At 40.9% G+C, this 18,455-nt stretch overlaps 1 protein-coding gene across 1 annotated transcript in view; it reads right to left on the minus strand.

The window, feature by feature from the left end:
• The window catches only part of OTOG (otogelin), a 167,681-nt gene extending 150,248 nt beyond the window's left edge, over positions 1 to 17,433 (minus strand). The window contains exons 1-10 of the mRNA XM_075065842.1: positions 17,415 to 17,433; positions 13,641 to 13,733; positions 12,649 to 12,803; positions 10,193 to 10,311; positions 9,550 to 9,755; positions 8,001 to 8,131; positions 6,004 to 6,110; positions 4,904 to 5,013; positions 4,061 to 4,186; positions 2,836 to 2,944 (exon numbers count right to left, since the gene is read on the minus strand). Coding sequence (XP_074921943.1) covers positions 2,836 to 2,944; positions 4,061 to 4,186; positions 4,904 to 5,013; positions 6,004 to 6,110; positions 8,001 to 8,131; positions 9,550 to 9,755; positions 10,193 to 10,311; positions 12,649 to 12,803; positions 13,641 to 13,733; positions 17,415 to 17,433 — 1,175 coding nt within the window. The remainder of the gene's footprint in view (positions 1 to 2,835; positions 2,945 to 4,060; positions 4,187 to 4,903; positions 5,014 to 6,003; positions 6,111 to 8,000; positions 8,132 to 9,549; positions 9,756 to 10,192; positions 10,312 to 12,648; positions 12,804 to 13,640; positions 13,734 to 17,414) is intronic.
• Between the last annotated feature and the right edge of the window lie 1,022 nt (positions 17,434 to 18,455).

The following is an 18,455-nucleotide window of genomic DNA, read 5'->3' on the forward strand; positions in this document are numbered from 1 at the left end:
TTTTTTTTCAGTACGGAAAGCAATAGTTGGTGCAGTTATGGAATGCCCACATCAGAATAGCATTTTTATTATTCCAGTTCAGAACCATCCTGTTTTTAACTCATGAAGAAGTGGGGTGGAGGAGAGTCACTTTGCAAGGTCTATGATATGCAAGAACATGACCAAACACATTTAAGTACTATTGAAATAGAAATTCTAACAACATTTTTAAGGACAGCAATTTGTAATAACACTAAGCAATAATATTAAGGCAAAGACTGAAGGTGTCTATTTTCTGTAGCAGAGATTTATAAAAAAATTGAAAGCTGTTCAATTTTTCATTTTATTGAAATGAAACCTGTATCTGTCCTGCTCAGCAGAACAATTTGATCTTGTCAAAGAGAGAACATCTTCCCTTTGGCCTTGAAGGTAAGATATGCAGTCTACTTAATGCTTCTTTGTGGAAAAGCATATTCAGGGCGTACTGTAACTGTAAGAGTGGTGTGGCTTATATCTCAAAAGCTACATCTCTACAAGAATGAAAGAAGGAAGAGATCCCTGAGCACAGATCTCATTATACTTCACCACTTTGCATTGTCTGCTCACCAGACATGTCTTTAAGACGCTTTCACCTTCTAGACTACAGCACACTTAAAAAGACAATGGTCTGATTTAGTGTTGCTGCTTTCAAAGTGTGTCAGATGTAATTCCCATAGGACCCATGGAATCCGGCCATACCAGAGCATCCAGAACAGCAGAAACAAGCTTCTCTAATCAGCCTTATTAAAATGCAGTCTCACATTTTTGCGCTCAGCACCACAGAATGATCTATTTTATTGGTGTTGAATCTGTGGCTCTTGAAGCTCTAAATTGTGGCCCTCAGGTTTCACAATGTTAAAATATGGTCTTGATTGTAAACTGAAAATGCATTCCCCAAGCCATGCCTTGCAATTATTTAAATGAAACATTTGAATCAGCTTTGTCACTACAGGAAGGAGCTAGGGGACACTGCCTACTCAGTTTTCTTCCATTCCTTCCCCTGCATCCCAGAAGCAGCTCCATTATGAGCCAGAACTTCATGAGCAGCTCCTGTCCCTTCCCTGCCGCAGCTGTTCAACAGTTCCCTCACTTGCTGCCTACTGGATTGCAGGGGGAAGGGAGTAGCTCTGGTTGTGTCACAGTGGGGGTAGTGGGCAGCCATACCTAGTGGTCAGTGACAGAGTCCACAGTCATGAGACAGAAGTCAAGTATCAAATAGGTCAGGAGCTAAGAAGCAGGAGACAAACTGGAGATCAGAAGCACAAGTCAGACACCAGGAGTCAAGCCAGGGGAACAGGAAGCACAAGATACAGAGTCCAGAACCAGGTGGATCCCAGTTGTTCAGACAGCTTCCTGTTCCTGCTGCTGGCTTAAGTAGGACCAGCAGGCCAATCAGCTACTCTGTCACTCCACCAAAAGGACCTCAGGAGAGGAGCCTCAAACTGGAGTTCATGGGTCCCAGGTAAGCAGTTGTCAGCAGGCTACCAAGTGGTGGGTTGGAGCATGGCTACCCCTCTCCTACAGACCCAGATTTGAGGCCCATGGGTTGCTCCATTGCTTATTTACCTCCCAGGTTGTGGGAGCCTGATGAGGAGCTGACAGAAGCTGAGTTGGCTCTGCCTGAGCCTAAAGGAATATTTAGCAAAGTGTGGTTCCCTTCCCATACACAGCCTTGGCTGGGGAGAGGATGAAAAATTGAGAACCAAAAATAGTTCTGGCTCCAGTTATGGCTCCGACTCCAGGTTAGAGTAGCCTGGGGGCTGCTTTATCTTGTTCCAGCTGGCTACGTTCCCCAAGGGACTACACACTAAATGGAGATGACCAGAGCGCAGCCTGCTCCAGCCATAATCCCTCCCCACAAAGAACACACACCAGTTGCACCAGAGGCTGTAGGGAGAAAGAGGTGAAGGAACTAACTATACCCAATGAGTGTCCAAGGAGGACTCCTCCGTACCTAGAAAGCCCCTGCAGGAGACCTGGTTTCCACTCCATTTGTGCTTCCTGAGTACACAAAGGGAAGAGAACATTAGTGACATAGGGGATTTTAGGGGAGTTGAGCAACTGGAGCTTTCATTGACTTCACTTGGAGGCATGGGTACTCAGCAGCTCTGAAAAATCCAGCCTTGTGTAGCTGATAAATAAATCACCAAGTACAGGTCATGCAATTGATAAATGCAGAGGGCAGCTGCAAAATGAATTAATGATCACAGTAAAGATTCCATAATTATATAAATTTCTCCATCTAAAGATTAACATCTGACCCTATAAGTAGACTCTTTCTAATATTATTCTAGCAGTTTCACTATCCTAATATTTGATCTACCATCCAAATTCAGGTTCTGCCTGTCCCTAGGGAATTTCTAAATTCAAAGAAGTGTTGACTACACCACGGAAATTAAACAAGGATACCTGAGAAGAAGATTATTGTAGAGACTAAAACAAGACATCTGATACTTATCTTGAGTTTCCACAGATTATCTGAGTTTAGGTTTGAGCTAAATTTTATCCCAGTATAAATTGGTACAACTCCACTGAAGCCCTAAAACAGTGCCAATTTACACCAACAGAAAATCAGATGCAATTATGTAAAAATTTCTACGTTTATTTAATTTGTTAACATTTATCTGCTTTATTTTTCTGATTTGCCTTTCATAAGTGGAAAGGAAAGTGCATTCATTGCCCCTCCATAATCAGACAAAATATGTTATATACAAATTGATTGTACTTTCATGAAAGTAGGAGATATAAGAAAGGGCTTTTTGTCTCATGATCAAATGATTAATCATAGTATGCAGTACAAAAAGGGAAGTTACTAACCAATTGTTGCACTCCTCATGAACCACAGAACCCGTTCTATAGGAATTTCCATGATAATCACATGGACATTCTGTAGGCTTGACACATAATTCATTTTCATAAATAAGACCTAGAAGGAATAATCCAACATGAAAGAAATGTGAATGAGCTTCATTAATGGTGGCTGGAGCTTTGTCTACTTAACTAGTACTTCTAATAATAAAACTAATGGCCCTATAGAGTAAATATTTTAGAATAGCTTGAAGTTTCTTCCATCTTGCAGAAAAAAATGATATCTAATTAAATATTAGATTTAATCCCTTTATTATTGGAGATACACTGAAGTCACTGGGAGCTGCTGGTTAAAGTTTAGTATCTTTGAAAGTCATACTGCTTTATTTAAATGTCTTATGGATCTGGGAGCTTAATGTCAAGCGGTCATTGTTTGACACTCTTGGCCTTTGGCCATACATTTTATACCACAATAGCCCACTGGAAACTAAGCAGAGAACAGAGATGATTACATTTACATACCAGCAGAGAATTACTGAGGGGCAACACTTTTAAGACTCACGGAACATCACTACTCTGTTTGATCCGTCCCCTTCCAGACAGTTATATATCCAATAACTGGCAGTAGCAAATGGAGAATAGGGACAAGATTTTGCATTTACGTATGTGCACAAGGCTAAGTTAAAGTTAGATGTGTCCCTCTATACAAACAGAGACACATCTAGGACCCCAGCTCCCAGCATCAGCAGAATCTCAGCTTTCATTAAAAAAAATCCACAACTATGTATGTTTCTAGCCTTCATGGTTGCAAAAGAGAGCTTGAAAATGTAACCAGTGCCATAATGTCTGCCTGAGTCTGCAGACAGCCTCTAGCAGAGAGATGAGCAGCAGTCACTAGAACTAGGGAGGAAACTGCCTAACACCAACACCAACACCAGAGCAAATCAGTGCCTCTGGCACAGGAGGTAGAGCTCTGTTGCTTCTTTGGTGGTTCCACCTGGCTACTGGTTGCAAGAGTAGGAAAGGCTCACTCAGTGCTCGACGGGCCCTCCCTGTTGAGGCAGCAGCCATGATGAGTTCCCCTTGCAAGTGTGTGCCTAGATCCCGAGATTGCCTCCCCAGCCTTGTCCCCATTAGTTTCACCAAGGCTCACACACATATCTGAAGCCCAAATTTAGCCATAGGATAAGTTTAGCCATAGATAAAACAAGTTTGAGAAATAAGGCTGTGTTACCATCTGGACAGTAGCATCCATCGACACAGGGAAGTTCACTGTCAATACACTGTGTTTTTTGCTGACATGAAACCGGGCAACAGTCGATACATTCATTGTAGATTAAATGTTCTTCACAGGTAATAACTGAAAAATGAAACAAGCTGAGAAATGAAAAGGCATTATGCTACCACCTCAGTGGAAGTTAATACTATTCACACTGTTTTCATATATTTTACTTTTTTTAATCCATGTATCAAATCTGACATATTGAATTGTGAAGGTTTATCCAAGTGCTACTTGAATAAAACATTTTTAAGTCCTTGCAAATTTTATATTTCAGAAATCAAAGGAGTATAATCAATATCTGAGACAGCACATTTACAATAGATAACCTGCAATGTTTCTAACAGGATGGTTTATTTTAAGGCATTTTTAAGCAGGGCTGCCCAGAGGATGCAGGGGGCCTGTGGCAAAGTAATTTCAGGGGCCCCTTCCACAAAAAAAAAGTTGCAATACTATGGAAGACTAAATTCTCTTGGGGGCCCCTGCAGGACCCGGGGCAAATTGCCCCACTTGCCCCCCACTCTGGGCAGCGCTGTTTTTAAGTTATTAAAAAACATAGGCTTCATAATTTGTGACAGTCTTACATTTATGTAGAACCTTTCATAATGAAAGTTTCCCAAGTACAGACTAAATGTGCAAAAATTAGACATAGTGAAGTTCATCTAGCACTGAAGTGAAGTCAGCTCTATGTTGTCTGTGGAAAGCACGCTGAACCACAATAGAAAGATGTGCAGAACTGTCTCATCAAAGTTCAGCTATTGGGTAATATTTTCAAGTGTGTGTGAGTAGCCAACATACCACATTGCTGAAAGTGCGTCCGCCATCCATGAAGGGGTTTTCCTGCTTGAGCACAGGTCCTGGCATATTCAGTTAATGCTCGACACCATGTTGCATTATCAGCTGCTGACCTTATACAAATAAAAATTGGCATGACCTTACTTTCTCCCTAGAATCATATAAATATGCATTCATAGCTTCATAAATATTTTGCTAAGTCTTTCATTATTTCAACAATACAAATGTTCTGGTATTTGAATTTATATTAGTAAGTAATAACATTTTGAAATACTGTGTTGGTTAAATAACCTAAAGTTCTTAAATGAATAAAACAGTCTACCCTGCTTGGTAGACTACTTATTAATATACGTGGTGCCTGATTCTGATCTTAATTATACTGATTGAACAACTCCATTACAATCAATGGACTTTTATAGCAATGTAAAAGTAATCAGAGTGAGATTAGAATCAGGTTCTTGATTTTTAACAAAGCGAAGAAATTATCTCAGAAAAGTTATTAAGCTCAAGGGAACAAAAAGAAAGCATTAAGAGTGCCATCAATGTGCTCAGCATGGTACAGGATGCAAAAGGGTGTTTTTGCTCCAACAATCTTACATTTTAAATCACAGTGAGAAGAGTTCAGACAAACAGTGCATCAGGTTGCCAGATGACAGAATAATCTTCAAGGAGTGTAGATTTTTAAAAAAATCATTGATTGTCTCTCTTTGTCAGACTAACATATGTTTTGTGGAAGATTTTTTTTTATTTGCTTGTTGATGCAGCAATCCTGCACCATTAGAATAGAACATACTGATTATAGCATAGCATATACAGTAAAATACATACACACTAAAGGTCAGACAAATTGGGTAATTTAAAACTCATTGAAAGTTACTGGGCCTGAGGCTTTTCTCACTTAAACCAGAGAAATTGAGAATAACTCCATTGAATCTGTGAAGGTATGCAGGTATAAAGCCAGGCCCATTTATTACATCACAAGAACTGTTAGATACAAAGTGTTATGCAGAAAAGACATGCATTGAAGGGTCAGATATATTTTCTGAAGAGATGAAGAAAATGTTATCTACCAGCTTTTGAATTATCAAAAAATGATTACTTACATGCAGAGGTCATTGGTGCAACTGGCCATGAAAGGAAGAGGACTCACATAATCATTACATTGTTCAAATGGGGGCCATAGTAGCGTATTACACAGAGCATATGCCTTCTAAAAAGAAAGAGATTGCTATTGTGAAAGGAATGTTCTTAAAAACATAAGCAGCATAGCATACAGTGCAAAAGCAAGACATGTGGCGTGCTCATTAAGTAACCTCAGGCTAGGAAACAGTTTCTTATCAGCAACTAAAAGCAGTTGCCTGTAGTATATTGCTCTCCATTAAGGATGACAGAGAAGGAAGAAGGGAGTGATGTGTCAATTGTTCCAAGGCTTTAGTTCAGGGTCCCCCCCAAAATTGCCTGTAACTGAGGTGAAATGGGATTGGATCAGCAAATATGATGTACTGGGAGCCCAAAATTTCTCTCAACAGGGCTGCTTTCCATCCTAAGCTTGTCACAACATTGACTCCTCAATGCTGTCTGTTACTGTCTGTACAATCACTGGATATGGCCCAAGATGAGAACCTTAGACTCTGTGTTAGAGCTCAATCTGAATGCACTCAAAGTTGTAGTCAGTGTTCTGGTAGGGCCCATTCTAAGCTCAGTGCATGTACCACCACAAAAAAAACTTCTGCACACTTTAAACATTTACCTGTCATCAATAAAGGCTTCAAACCCCTCCTGCCCTGAATTGAGAGGACCAGACAACTTCTCTCAAATATACCATCAGGCTTCACAACATGCTCAATGCTCAATACACTCTGGTTCTGTCAGCCTAGTGGGCAAGTTTCAGCATCCCCTTGCTGCAGACACCCAGAATGCAGGTTAATTAAAATATACAATAAAATGCATCACAACAAAATGTGACCTCTCAAGTCATCTGTCACTGGCTTCAGTACAAAATATTTCATCTTGGGGGCTTCCCCAAAGCACATCATGTAGAGGGGGAAAATATTGGAATTGGGGTGGGCAAAAGGCGTGATAGTTAAACCCTTGTTGCCGTCACTTATGATGCATTTCATTTCTGTCTTCTTCAGGTTTATTTCTTTCTGTCCTTTCTCCAAAAAAAAAAAAAAATAGCTTTGCCTAAGGAAGAATTCCAGGATTGGCCCCTTGGTTTGTAGCATTTCATTGGTACAACTTGAAAAAATACTGCTCAAGAATATCACCGGAGTTTTTCTTCCTTGGTTACAGAGATGAAATTTTGGTCCTCAGTGGCAAGAGAAGTGTTTTAATCTCTTTAAGCAGCTGTTTTGGCACCAGATCTAGAGGAAGCCACTGGCTTGGTTTCCAGGCTGCACCTTTTCTTATGATGAGACAGTAGAATGTACCAAAAGATCAAGGACTACATTACAAACTTAAAAGAGAAGGCAGATGAAAAAAGCACAAGAATGAACCACTCCATCAACCACTCCAAACCCCTTTCTAACTAAGCATAGTCTATGTCTTTGAGGCAGTGTCAGGAAAAAATATGCATCTTGGAACTAGATGACACTAATCAAAGGACACTAACATAAACATCATACCTGGTACTAAAGGTTTTTGACTAAATCCTGCACTCTGAGTATTAAGTGAGGGAAAGAAGATGGTAGGAGAAGAAATTCTCCCCGCAACCCAGTACTATCCCCCACCCCTCCCATAGAAGTAGGAAGGCAGAATCTCGCTATAACACTTGAGTTGAGAAAGGCAGACATTTAAACATACCAGCCTGCACTGCACACCATATCCCTGAAAAAACATATCTAGCCCCTAAGCCAGCTAGAACATAGGCTGCAGTGAGCAATAAGCAGGAATAGCAAATAGCGATTTGCAATTTGCTCCTGCTTCACAGTCTCTCTTCATCCCCTTCCTCACAGCCTGTGGGGAGGAGTCCTGCTCTGCACCACAGCATTCCTGTAGCAAAGGACACACAGGGTAGCATCTTCATTCTCCCCCGATGCACTGACCAAGACTCTATAAGAATTACAGACTGTTAATTTATCTTGTTAATTTTGATTCACACCTGTAAAGAGTCTTGGCTTTCGGTCAGACATGGTGGCTCATAGTTAAAAGACTTATCCCAGTTGGGTGAGCCCTGTGGACGATTTTCCCTCCAGCTCTCTACAAACTCTGCAATGTCTTCAGTCAATTTTCCTAAGAAATACACACAAATATTAAAGCATCAATTTGACACAGAACAACAATAACCACATTTGTATAGCCTCTTCCATCCGAGAACCTCAGATCTTAACAACCATGTCAAAGGATGACAGTCTCTTTAAGAGTTGGGTCAGCCCCACTTGTGACTAACCAGGGGCCTCCCATCCAAGGCTGTAAGGTGAGGTCGATAGCCTGAAGGTCTGTATCGTGACCAGCAAGGTCTCAGCTTGTTAGGGAGGCCCTGTGGTAGGCCCTGGAGCTCTGGAAATAGCCCATCTGGTTGGTGTCTGCCAGGCAAATGACCTGGAAAGTGAGAGCTGCAGGGAGCAAAAAGACTTCTACAGAAGACCATGGATTAAGGGAAAGAACCCAGTTATATGAAACTCCCAGGAAGGTGGCCTGGAGAATGAGAACAACAAGGAGACCCTGGTCAGGGCAAGGGCTTGAAATGTCTGAGAGAGGTGAGGGAAACACCTGTGGGAACTATAGCCCATGTTCGGCACAGGAAGTGTTTTTTGCCTACGTTTTTGGTTTAACCAATAAAGCGTGCCTTGAGGCAAGGACTGAAACTGACTGTCAAGCTGGGTAAGGGTAATTTAAAGGACCAGCTGGGAGAAGGCAGCTAAGGGCTGCAGTCTGCAAGAAGCCATTAAACTTAAAAGCCCACTTCAAAAGGGATAGAAATAGTATCTTCATTTTTATTTTTGGAGAAAATGAGAAACAAAAAGCTTAAGGGCAAGAATTTCAAAAGTGACTAGTGATTTGGGGATCTCAGCTTGAGATCCTTTAAAAAAGCCTGATTTTCAAATAGTACCAACCTACCACCCTCTCAAAATCTGGACCATCGCGTGTCTCAGGCTGGGTGCCCAGAAACTGATGGTCTGAAATCACTAGTAGAAATCTTGGTTGAAATGAAATGACACATTGCTTGAATTTTTGGTGGTTTTCTTTAATTATAAGTTAAAGTTTAATTATATACTGACATCCTCCCAAAATAGTAGTGGTATTTTCAGGTTGCCAGAGACTCCTTGTGCACTTAGAGAGAGAGAAGGGAACACTGTCAAGTGTAAAAAGAAACAAACAACAACAAAAAAAACCCACCTATCTACTTTTTAGGTCCCTAGAACCCAAAGTATGAGTACAGTTCTAGCTGGGTGCTGAGCTGAGTTTATTTTGAAAGGGATCCCTAACCATAACCCTACAGCCAATATTGAACCCAGATATCCTTACAGATAAGACCTGACAGAAGAGTTACAATACTTTATTTTAATTTCAAATACAGATCTACTTTTAAAGACAATTAAGATTACCATAAAAAGTACATTGAAGGGAGTTATTTTTTGACCAAGAAAATTAAAGTGAACTGAAGCAAACCTATATTAACATCATAACAAATATGTAAAAATACTCACCATAACTAGTCTCAAGCTCATCCTGCAGTATAGCATTGTTGTTTCCACATAACCCATGTGTTTTGCCCAAGTAGTCTGGTGTCAACTTTATATAGACTGCAGATGTACCATCCCAAGCCAGAGTGAATGCATACCGGTGTCTAACTAGGATGTATCCAGCTAGTTTTTGGATATGTACATTTCCTATAGCACGAGGTAACTGAACTCTATGAAGCAAACATAATTAAAGACAAAAGAGCAAAGAATTTTTATATTTTTAAATGAAAAAAATCTCCACGTAAAGGAATTATTACTCAGTGATTTAATGACTTCCCTATAAACTTGAGGGAAACTGTGCTTTGAATAACACTGATGTAAATCTGGAGTAACTCAATTGAAGCCAACAGAGTTATATCAGATTCACATCCAGCTCCAAACATGAATGCAGAAATTTTATTGTCTAATACCACAACAGAGTTTAAATATAATTCTCCTAGTGCACTACTTTGTAAACTGCAGAAATGTTACCATAAACATGGAAGGCATACTTGCCTTTTAGCTGCCAGTAAGTGATGCTGCTTATATGTAACTGATGTAAACAATGTAATGAGAATTGATTCAATGTGAAAACAAAACATATCACAATAAATGTGAATGTAATTACCCAAATCCTTTGTAGATGACCTCACTGCTCAACATTATTTCTTCATCTCCAGAAAAAAATAGGCTAACAGACCTTTTGCAGGAATAGGGTGAAGCTTTGCATTCTGGATCATTATTAACCTGCCAAATGATATTATTGGGGAGAAGTTACATTTTAATAACATTCTCAACATTCCCTATGCTGCCCAACTAATACGTTCTGTCCCAATCATGACTTTTAGCAATGATCTCAAGGGGCAACAGGATAGTTTAGTCACCATGGCTTTAGTCCTGGGTTTCTCCAAGACTGCCAAAAATTGTGATATGCAGCACTACCACTATGCCGCTGTAGTGTAGACACCTGCTATGGAGCTAGAAAGAGTTTTTCCACCAAGCTAGCTGCATCTACAGTTACATGTAACTACGTTGCATAGGGTGTGAAATTTTTCAGTTTAAGATATAGGGGTAGAGCTGGCCTAATTTGGCCATCATCATCTCTCCAGACTCTGAGTCTGATCATATCCTCCCAGTTTTGCAGTGTACAAAGCAAATTCTATTTAAGATGCAATGCTACTAACAGGAACTGGTGACTATATGAGTTGCAGTTGACAAAATGATGCAATGAAAGTTACTGCTTTCCCTAGAGTTTAGCCACTGGAAACAATGGCAATACACTAACACAGAAAAATAAGTACACAGCAGTGACATGCCTGTGGGAGAAGGAGATCAAAGGTTGGCTTCATTGGCAAAGCATAAAGGGCAGGGGAAGAAATAAGGAAGACCAATCAAAGATGCAGGAAAAAGCAGAATGAAGTAAGGTGCTACGTGCAAGGACAAGAAGTTTCAGCTTGCTGGGCAGTGCAGTGGGAAGCTGGTGAGGTGACTCAGCAAAGGGCAAGGGATTAGATGGCTGAAATAATGTGTGGGAAAGACTATTTAAATTTGTAATATATAAAAATAATGCACCTGTGTAGCGAGATGGTTACCCGCTCCTGCCCTGAGGGTTTAAAAGAGCCCTGGAGGAGGGCTGTGGAAGGTCAAGACACCTGGGCTGATTGGGAGGAAGGAGGCTGAGCTGGGGCCATGCCCCACTCAGGGCCCAGCTGGCCCTATCAAGGCTTGAGCCAGGAGAGCAAGCAGACAGTCTCTCTCTGGAGAGAGAGAGAGAGAGAGAGAGAGAGAAAAAGAAAAAGAAAAAAATCTGGCTGTAGGAGCTTAACCAGGTATCTGGAGTGAAGAAGGGCTGGGAAAAGGCCAAGGGCGCTGGGGAGCTCCAGCCTAGGAAAGCCCCAGGCTGCAGGCCTGGTAAGGCCTATTAGGTACTGGGTTGTAGGGGGCAACAGGTCCAAACCCCTTTGCCTGTGATGAGTGGATTATACTGCAGTCTGCCTCAGTGAACAGGCACTAGGTGGAGACTGGGCAATAGCCAAGACTGAGGCAAAGTGGAGATAGTGGGTGGAGGTTCCCCTGGGAGGGGGAGACACAGAACTGTGGGGGTACTTCCAGGGGGCAGCACCCAGTTAAAAGAGCACTAGCGTCCTGGGAGGGACATGTGGGGGGGTAGTGGCAGCAGGACACCAGCCTGCAGAGGGTGCTCCAGAGGCTGGATGAGCTAATTCTTTGAATGAGACCAGCAGGAGGTGCCATAGCAATGAGTTCTGCATGTTTACAACCTGATAATTTAAGTCTCTTAATTTATGTATTTAATGGAACTATTTTTGAAAGATGATCAATGTCTCAGCTTCTTCTATATTATCAGTAGTAGCTCTATTTCTATTTCATTGTTATGAAACTATGCTGCTTACATACTGCAATGACAGGCACTACAGAAACTCTAATACAGATATATAGTAGAACTTAAAATGAGTTTGATTATCTGGTATTACATGGCCAAGTCCCAAGAGGTGCTGAATACTGCAACTGGGAGTTGTGGGAATTCACTAAGCTTGGCCAAATATGAGTGAGTGGAATTGTGACCAGGCACTTTAGCTGTGATTCATATGTTCAGTTGCACCCACAGAAATCATGAAACCACAGGTGCCAAACCTGAGTGGCACCGCGAGCCCATGCACCAAGTCACAATACCCAGAGTAGGGAGCCAGGCCAGCCCCAAAAACAGAAGCTGCCACTGTGGGATGAGTGCAGGGTGGGCTCATTATCCAGTTCCCCCATCCTTCCACACTGGACTTGGTTGGGATTAGGATTGTGGTGATAGGGCAGAGGGTGCTGCTGCAGGTAGTTGGTGCCCCTCTTGACTATAACTCTATGACCCAGAAGAGTTTAGCATAGTGCCCCCATTGAATTGGGTGCTGCATCCACCTCTGGTGCTCAGCACCTCACCTGATCATGCCTATATGTGTTAATACCATTGATAACCCTTGCAACTTGTCTACAGATCATTTTTCCACTTACAAACAACTTGTGTGAGTTTAAGGCCCTGTGACAGTATGAAACTGACTTAAAAATGCAGTCTCCCACCTGTATAGAGAAACTCTGTTCATCTATTTCATTCTGTCTCACAAGTACATATGTGGATTTCCCGGAGAAATAATAGTAGAGCCCATCAAAGGTTTCAAAATGGTATTGGCCCCATGTTCGGCATATGTTATCCCTTTCAGCACCTGTGTTGTGCACTAGGCAGACAAAAGGAGAGCAATTTGAAAAGCATTAACATTTTATTTTTTGATTGAACAGGAAAGTTTAAGAAACACAATGCATTTGTGCTTTGGATTGCAGTCCCACTGCAGGATATCTGCAACACTCAGGGTGGAGGAAATACGAGCTAACACTTCCAACTCTTTGGGTATCCCTCCACATAACTCAAGGCCAGAAGGATAGCAAGCCATGGCTGGGAGTTGTGCAACTCCAGCTCTGCTAGTGTATGGGCTGTTCCCAGGGCAGGGAGGGACGATGAGCTTTGTCTTTTGGCAAAGGATGTCCATGTGGCTGTGGGACCTGTATACTCTTGACCCATCCCTGGACAGACTGCATTGTAATAAAAGCAGCAAAGAGTCCTGTGGCACCAGGGCCGACTCCAGGCCACAGCGCGCCAAGCGCATGCTTGGGGCGCACACCGCGGGGGGCACTCTGCTGGTTGCCAGGAGGGCGGCAGGCGGCTCCGGTGGACCTCCCACAGGCGTTTCTGCAGAGGGTCCGCTGGTCCCACGGCTTTGGTAGATCTGCCGCAGGTGTTTCTGCAGACGGTCCGCTGGTCCCGTGGCTCCAGTGGACCTCCCACAGACACGCCTGCGGCAGCTCCACCAGAGCACGGGACCATTGGACCCTCCGCAGAAACGCCTGTGGGAGGTCCACTGGAGCTGCAGGACCAGCGAGCAGCAGAGCATCCCCCGCGGCGTGCCGCTGTGCTTGGGGCACCAAAATTGCTAGAGCCGGCCCTGTGTGGCACCTTATAGACTAACAGACATATTGGAGTATGAGCTCCAAATAAAGAATCTTTTTTTCCTACACACCTGTCTGGCATCTTGATCCACTTGCATTAAATCGACTGCAGTCACAAAACTCTCTGTGCACACATTCACCTCCATTAAAACACATGACTCCATCTAAGTGAAGAAACAAGGCCTATTAAAAACTAAGTGTGATAATAACTTACATTAACAAGGCCCAATTCTGCCACTGAATGTAACTTGCATGTGAGTCAATGTGTATTAGCTGTGCATCTGAAGACTGGATAGGCTGTCATCTTTCAACCTGAAGGATCCCAAAGAGCTTCACAAATGGTATTCATACAGGAATAACTTCACTATTGGAATGCAGACACGCATGGCATGGAGGACTCACTGCAGCCAAACGAACAGTGCAATACACTACAATTCAGGCTTGCCAAATTCACCAGGGAAGATTTATATTCTGATAAAAAGGCTATGGCATCTTGAGGCACTTGTAAACCACCTATCACTGGAGTATCTGGGAGTCAACACAAGGATGGCAAGATATCTTAGCATCTAAAAGACCCTGAATACTAAAATGGATGAAGAGCTAAGTCAGCCCTGTCAAAATTCAAATCTGTTAGTCCATGGAGTCTAGATATTTCTAACCGCTAGGCAACTAGTAATTCCCATTCCTTCTGATAACTGGTAAGTGTACCAGGCACAAATCAATCTTACAAATATGGACCTGAATTAAAGCAGAGATTGATGCTTTAGTTTCCCTAGCTACTCTCCAACTTTTCAATGTAAAATATTTCTATTCATAAAAGTACAATGAACCTACAGTATAGAAAGCAGAAACATTTTGATTTGTAATGGCAACTTTGGTTTATCCAGAGCAGATCTCTATCAGAATCTTTGGGCCAAATTTTCTAAGTATGGCATATGATGTACTACAAGCAGAAATATGCATTTAACTACCAAATTAGCACCTTGAAATGCAACATTGGGGGGCCAAAATATCTGCATGGGCATTTTGATGGGTTTGCCTACTTTGCCAATCTTTATCCTTTAAAGTTTGAGCTTACAAGGAAAATCACTGACTTTTAGTAACCGTATATAACTCCAATTACAAATCTGTCAATTTTATCTCCACAAGTAGAAAGATAGTTTATAATAGACGGGGAAGAAAAGCTTGAACATCATTTATATGAAAATAAATGCGTCCTTATCATTTTAAGACTGGAGTCCTAACCAGGCAAGTTGAACTTTGAAAAAAGTAACCTCAGGTTTTGGATTTGGCCTTTTTGTTTCTACTTTTTTTTCCCTCTAAAAATACTTCAGTCTTTAGATAGAAGCATATTTTTGCTCATACAATTCTTATAACTCACAAGTTGTGTACAGAAACATAATATAAGGTCCAGGTTTCACTGGAAACAGGTACTGTTTTCTTCTACTTCTAGGGAACATTAATGTTTGAAATGTCAAATCACAATCAATAGTGTGTACCATCAGGGGAGGCTCCATGTATTTTGCCACCCCTAGCACAGTAGTCAGGCTGCCTTTGTCAGTATGCCTGTGGGAGGTCTGCTGGTCCTGTGCCTTCGGCGTACCTAAAGCCGCGGGACCGGGCGGACCTCCCACAGGCATGCCGCCGAAGGCAGCCTGACTGCCACCCTCACACTGACTGGCAGGCTGCCCCCCATGGCTTGCTGCTCCAGACACACGCTTGGTACGCTGGTGCCTGGAGCCACCCCTGTGTATATGACATCATGAAGTGTCCTGATTCACTTCAGCTTTTGAAAGGGATGACTTATTTAAAGTTTGAACTTTCTCTACCCTTAGAGATACTAATATGAAGCCCAACCCTGAAAACCTACATGCAAGTACTGTGATTGGTTTCAATGGGCTTGGGCTCAGGAGCGAGGCTTCAAGGATTTGCGCCCATGTTTTATGATGCAAAGTCATCTCCCATGCATTGTTTTCTTCCAAATATTGGCATTCCCTGCACACAAATACAAAAGACACAAGGACCACCATAAACTCATTCTGACCTATTTTACTAGAATGGCTGAATTCTATTTCCTGTAGACTAATTTTAAGATCACAAATCAAAATGTTTTGACAAGTCAGGAAAGGATGCATTCCTATTGCTTTAATGTGGCTGTCTTTAGCAAGATAGCAGCTAAAGACTTCAACAAGAGTAATTTACTAGTAAACTTAATTTCAAATGCTATTTTCCTGCTTCATTTCCTGTCCTCAACTGGAAGTTCATTTTATTGATATTTTTCATTACCAATTTAATACAAACACCTGCTATAGCAAGTGCCTAGTTTATGCCAGCACTAGAGAACTTCAGTAAAAAATACCATTATACATAAAATAAGCCATATAGTTCTTTCTTAAAACTTTAATTCTACTAATAAAAAATAATCTGAAGTAAAGCTGAGCATTGAAAGGTATCCTGTGAGAGTGATCCAGCCAAAAGTAACTGCAGCTTCAACAGCAAAGAGAAATTAATAAATTTCAAGTTTAATGAAAAGACTATAATGTCCATATTCATTTTAAAACTCCAACTGGAGTTTGATCTGATTTTCAAATGGGCCTCAAAAATGACACGCAGAAGTTTTGCATGGGCACCCATTTGCACAACTGCCTTTAAATGCATACACTGGGTAACTGCATCACCCACTATAATTTCCATGAATAACCCTTCTAAAAAATGGGCTAAATATGGGATAAACTGAAGGATGGCTATACAGGGGATTGTTCTATGAGAGCATAACCAGTCTGAATCCCGACTTTTAAAACTGCATGGAGTTGGTTTATTGATCACAGTACAGGTTTCACTATAAAATGCTCACACTTCAAATTTCTTCTGTTTTGTAAGATTTTATCTTCTTAAGAATTAGTCTCTTTCCTTAAAATTGCACCTATGTTGGCACCTGTAAGATTTCTCAGAAGAGGAAAAACTTTTTGTTCAAGATTTTTAAAAATAGGTGCCTAAATCTATATTTGGTAAACTAAGTAAGTGGTCTGATATGCAAAACCTGCTGAGGACCTAGCACCTCCCATGAACTATAATTGACTTCAATGAGTGCTGCTGGATACTCAGCACTTTTGCTAATTAGACACCTAAATCTATGCTTAGGAGGCTAATTTAGGCTGCTATTTATGAAAATTTTCACATTCAATTGCAAGTGTTTCCACTGTCTTCACAATTAGTCTCCAGAAAGAAGCTGTGCTTTTTCCATATTAGGCACACTGACATTTCAGCCTACATGTATGTAAGGTAAATGTCACCTTATCTAGAAGTTCTCATCTGGGGAATTAATTTTAGTATAATAAATGTTATATTTATATAATATTTATATTGTTTCAACAATATCTGAATGCAACATTTTGACATTTCCAAAGTGAACTATTTAATTCCATGGGGGGCGGAAATCAAGATTTTGACTTTTTGTTCCAAACTGGGACAAATACAAATTTCAAAATCTCAAACATTTACAGGACAGAAATTCCATTTTCCAACCAGATCTAGAGACAAGAGACAGTGATTAAGAGGGATTGTCTGAGAGCATAACCAATAACCTCCTAATCACTGTCTCTTGTTTTACACACACACACACTTACTTACACGGAACTATTTCAGTTACAAATTTGAGACGTATATTAAATGGCAAGGCACAACAATGGATCAGCTTAATCATGTGAGGCCCTATTATGGTAAATGCTGTAAAAACTTTTTTTTTCCCACATGTTGTTCTAATTCCCTGTGTAGGACTTAATACTCATATCAAACTATTTCATGAGTTGTCTACTACTCTTCTTATTTAAAAAAAGGTAGCTTACTGGATGCTTCACATTTCATACTATGAAAGCTTCTTTCCCAGGATGAGGATGCTGTAGTAGGTGAAGAGATATAAACTGAAGTTCCAGGCTCCTTTACAAAAACAAGAAAAAAACCAAACTCATTTAAAACAAATTATATTATTGTTTGTTCAAGCTATTTTTCACCTCATAAAATCCAATAGTAAATTCTGACCTTTTTACTACGATTCATACCTAGATAATGACTCTGAGTAGCCAAATAGATTACGGCCATATTGTGCCATCAACTTTTAAGCAGGGATAAGGATTTTAAATAGATTGGAATAAAGGATTCTTATAAATGAGCCCAGAGCACATTATGTTCCAGTTATTATACAGAGGGTTTAAAAAAAAAACAACAACATAGTAACAACTTCCAAAATACCAATATGAGCTACAAAAACTGTATCCATACACTCCTCTTTCCCCTACCTCCTAACAATTACAGCCTCTACACCTTCATGCTTTTATTTAACAAAGGCACTCAGTACAAACAATTTCCTGTTTTGGAAATTCTCATCACCAAATGAAATAGTCCAAGAAATGAACAGCTAGGAATTTACTACTGCAAACTCATTTACCATTGTGTGTGTTCTGTACTCCTGAAATAAAGCAACCGTTACTAAAAGGATACAGTTATGCAAGGTGTTTTCTTAAAGTAAACATATATTCCATTTTTAAGGTCATGGCCTGATCTAAAGTCCATTGAAGTTAATGGGAGCCTTTCAATCAACTTCAATAAACTCCGGGTTAGGCCCTAAAAGCTTCCTATCATCTGTGTCTCATTCCCTCTCCCCCACTCTGTAAATTTCCGTCATGTATTGCTCAAAAATATAGCCAGGTTCTCCTCTTATGTTCCCCTTTTCCTGAAAACTTCTGCTGTCATCTCCACTAGGCCGCTAAGCTTTCTAATTTGTCTTGTTGTTTTCCCCCATTCCATGTTTGCAAAGTTACTATGAGTTAGATACCTCTAGATCCGGTTTCCTTCCTTTTCTCAAATTACCTTTTTGGCTCTCATTGTTT

The sequence above is a fragment of the Chelonoidis abingdonii genome, chromosome 4 (genome assembly GCF_003597395.2).
Source record: "Chelonoidis abingdonii isolate Lonesome George chromosome 4, CheloAbing_2.0, whole genome shotgun sequence".
Taxonomy (NCBI): Eukaryota; Metazoa; Chordata; order Testudines; family Testudinidae; genus Chelonoidis; species Chelonoidis abingdonii.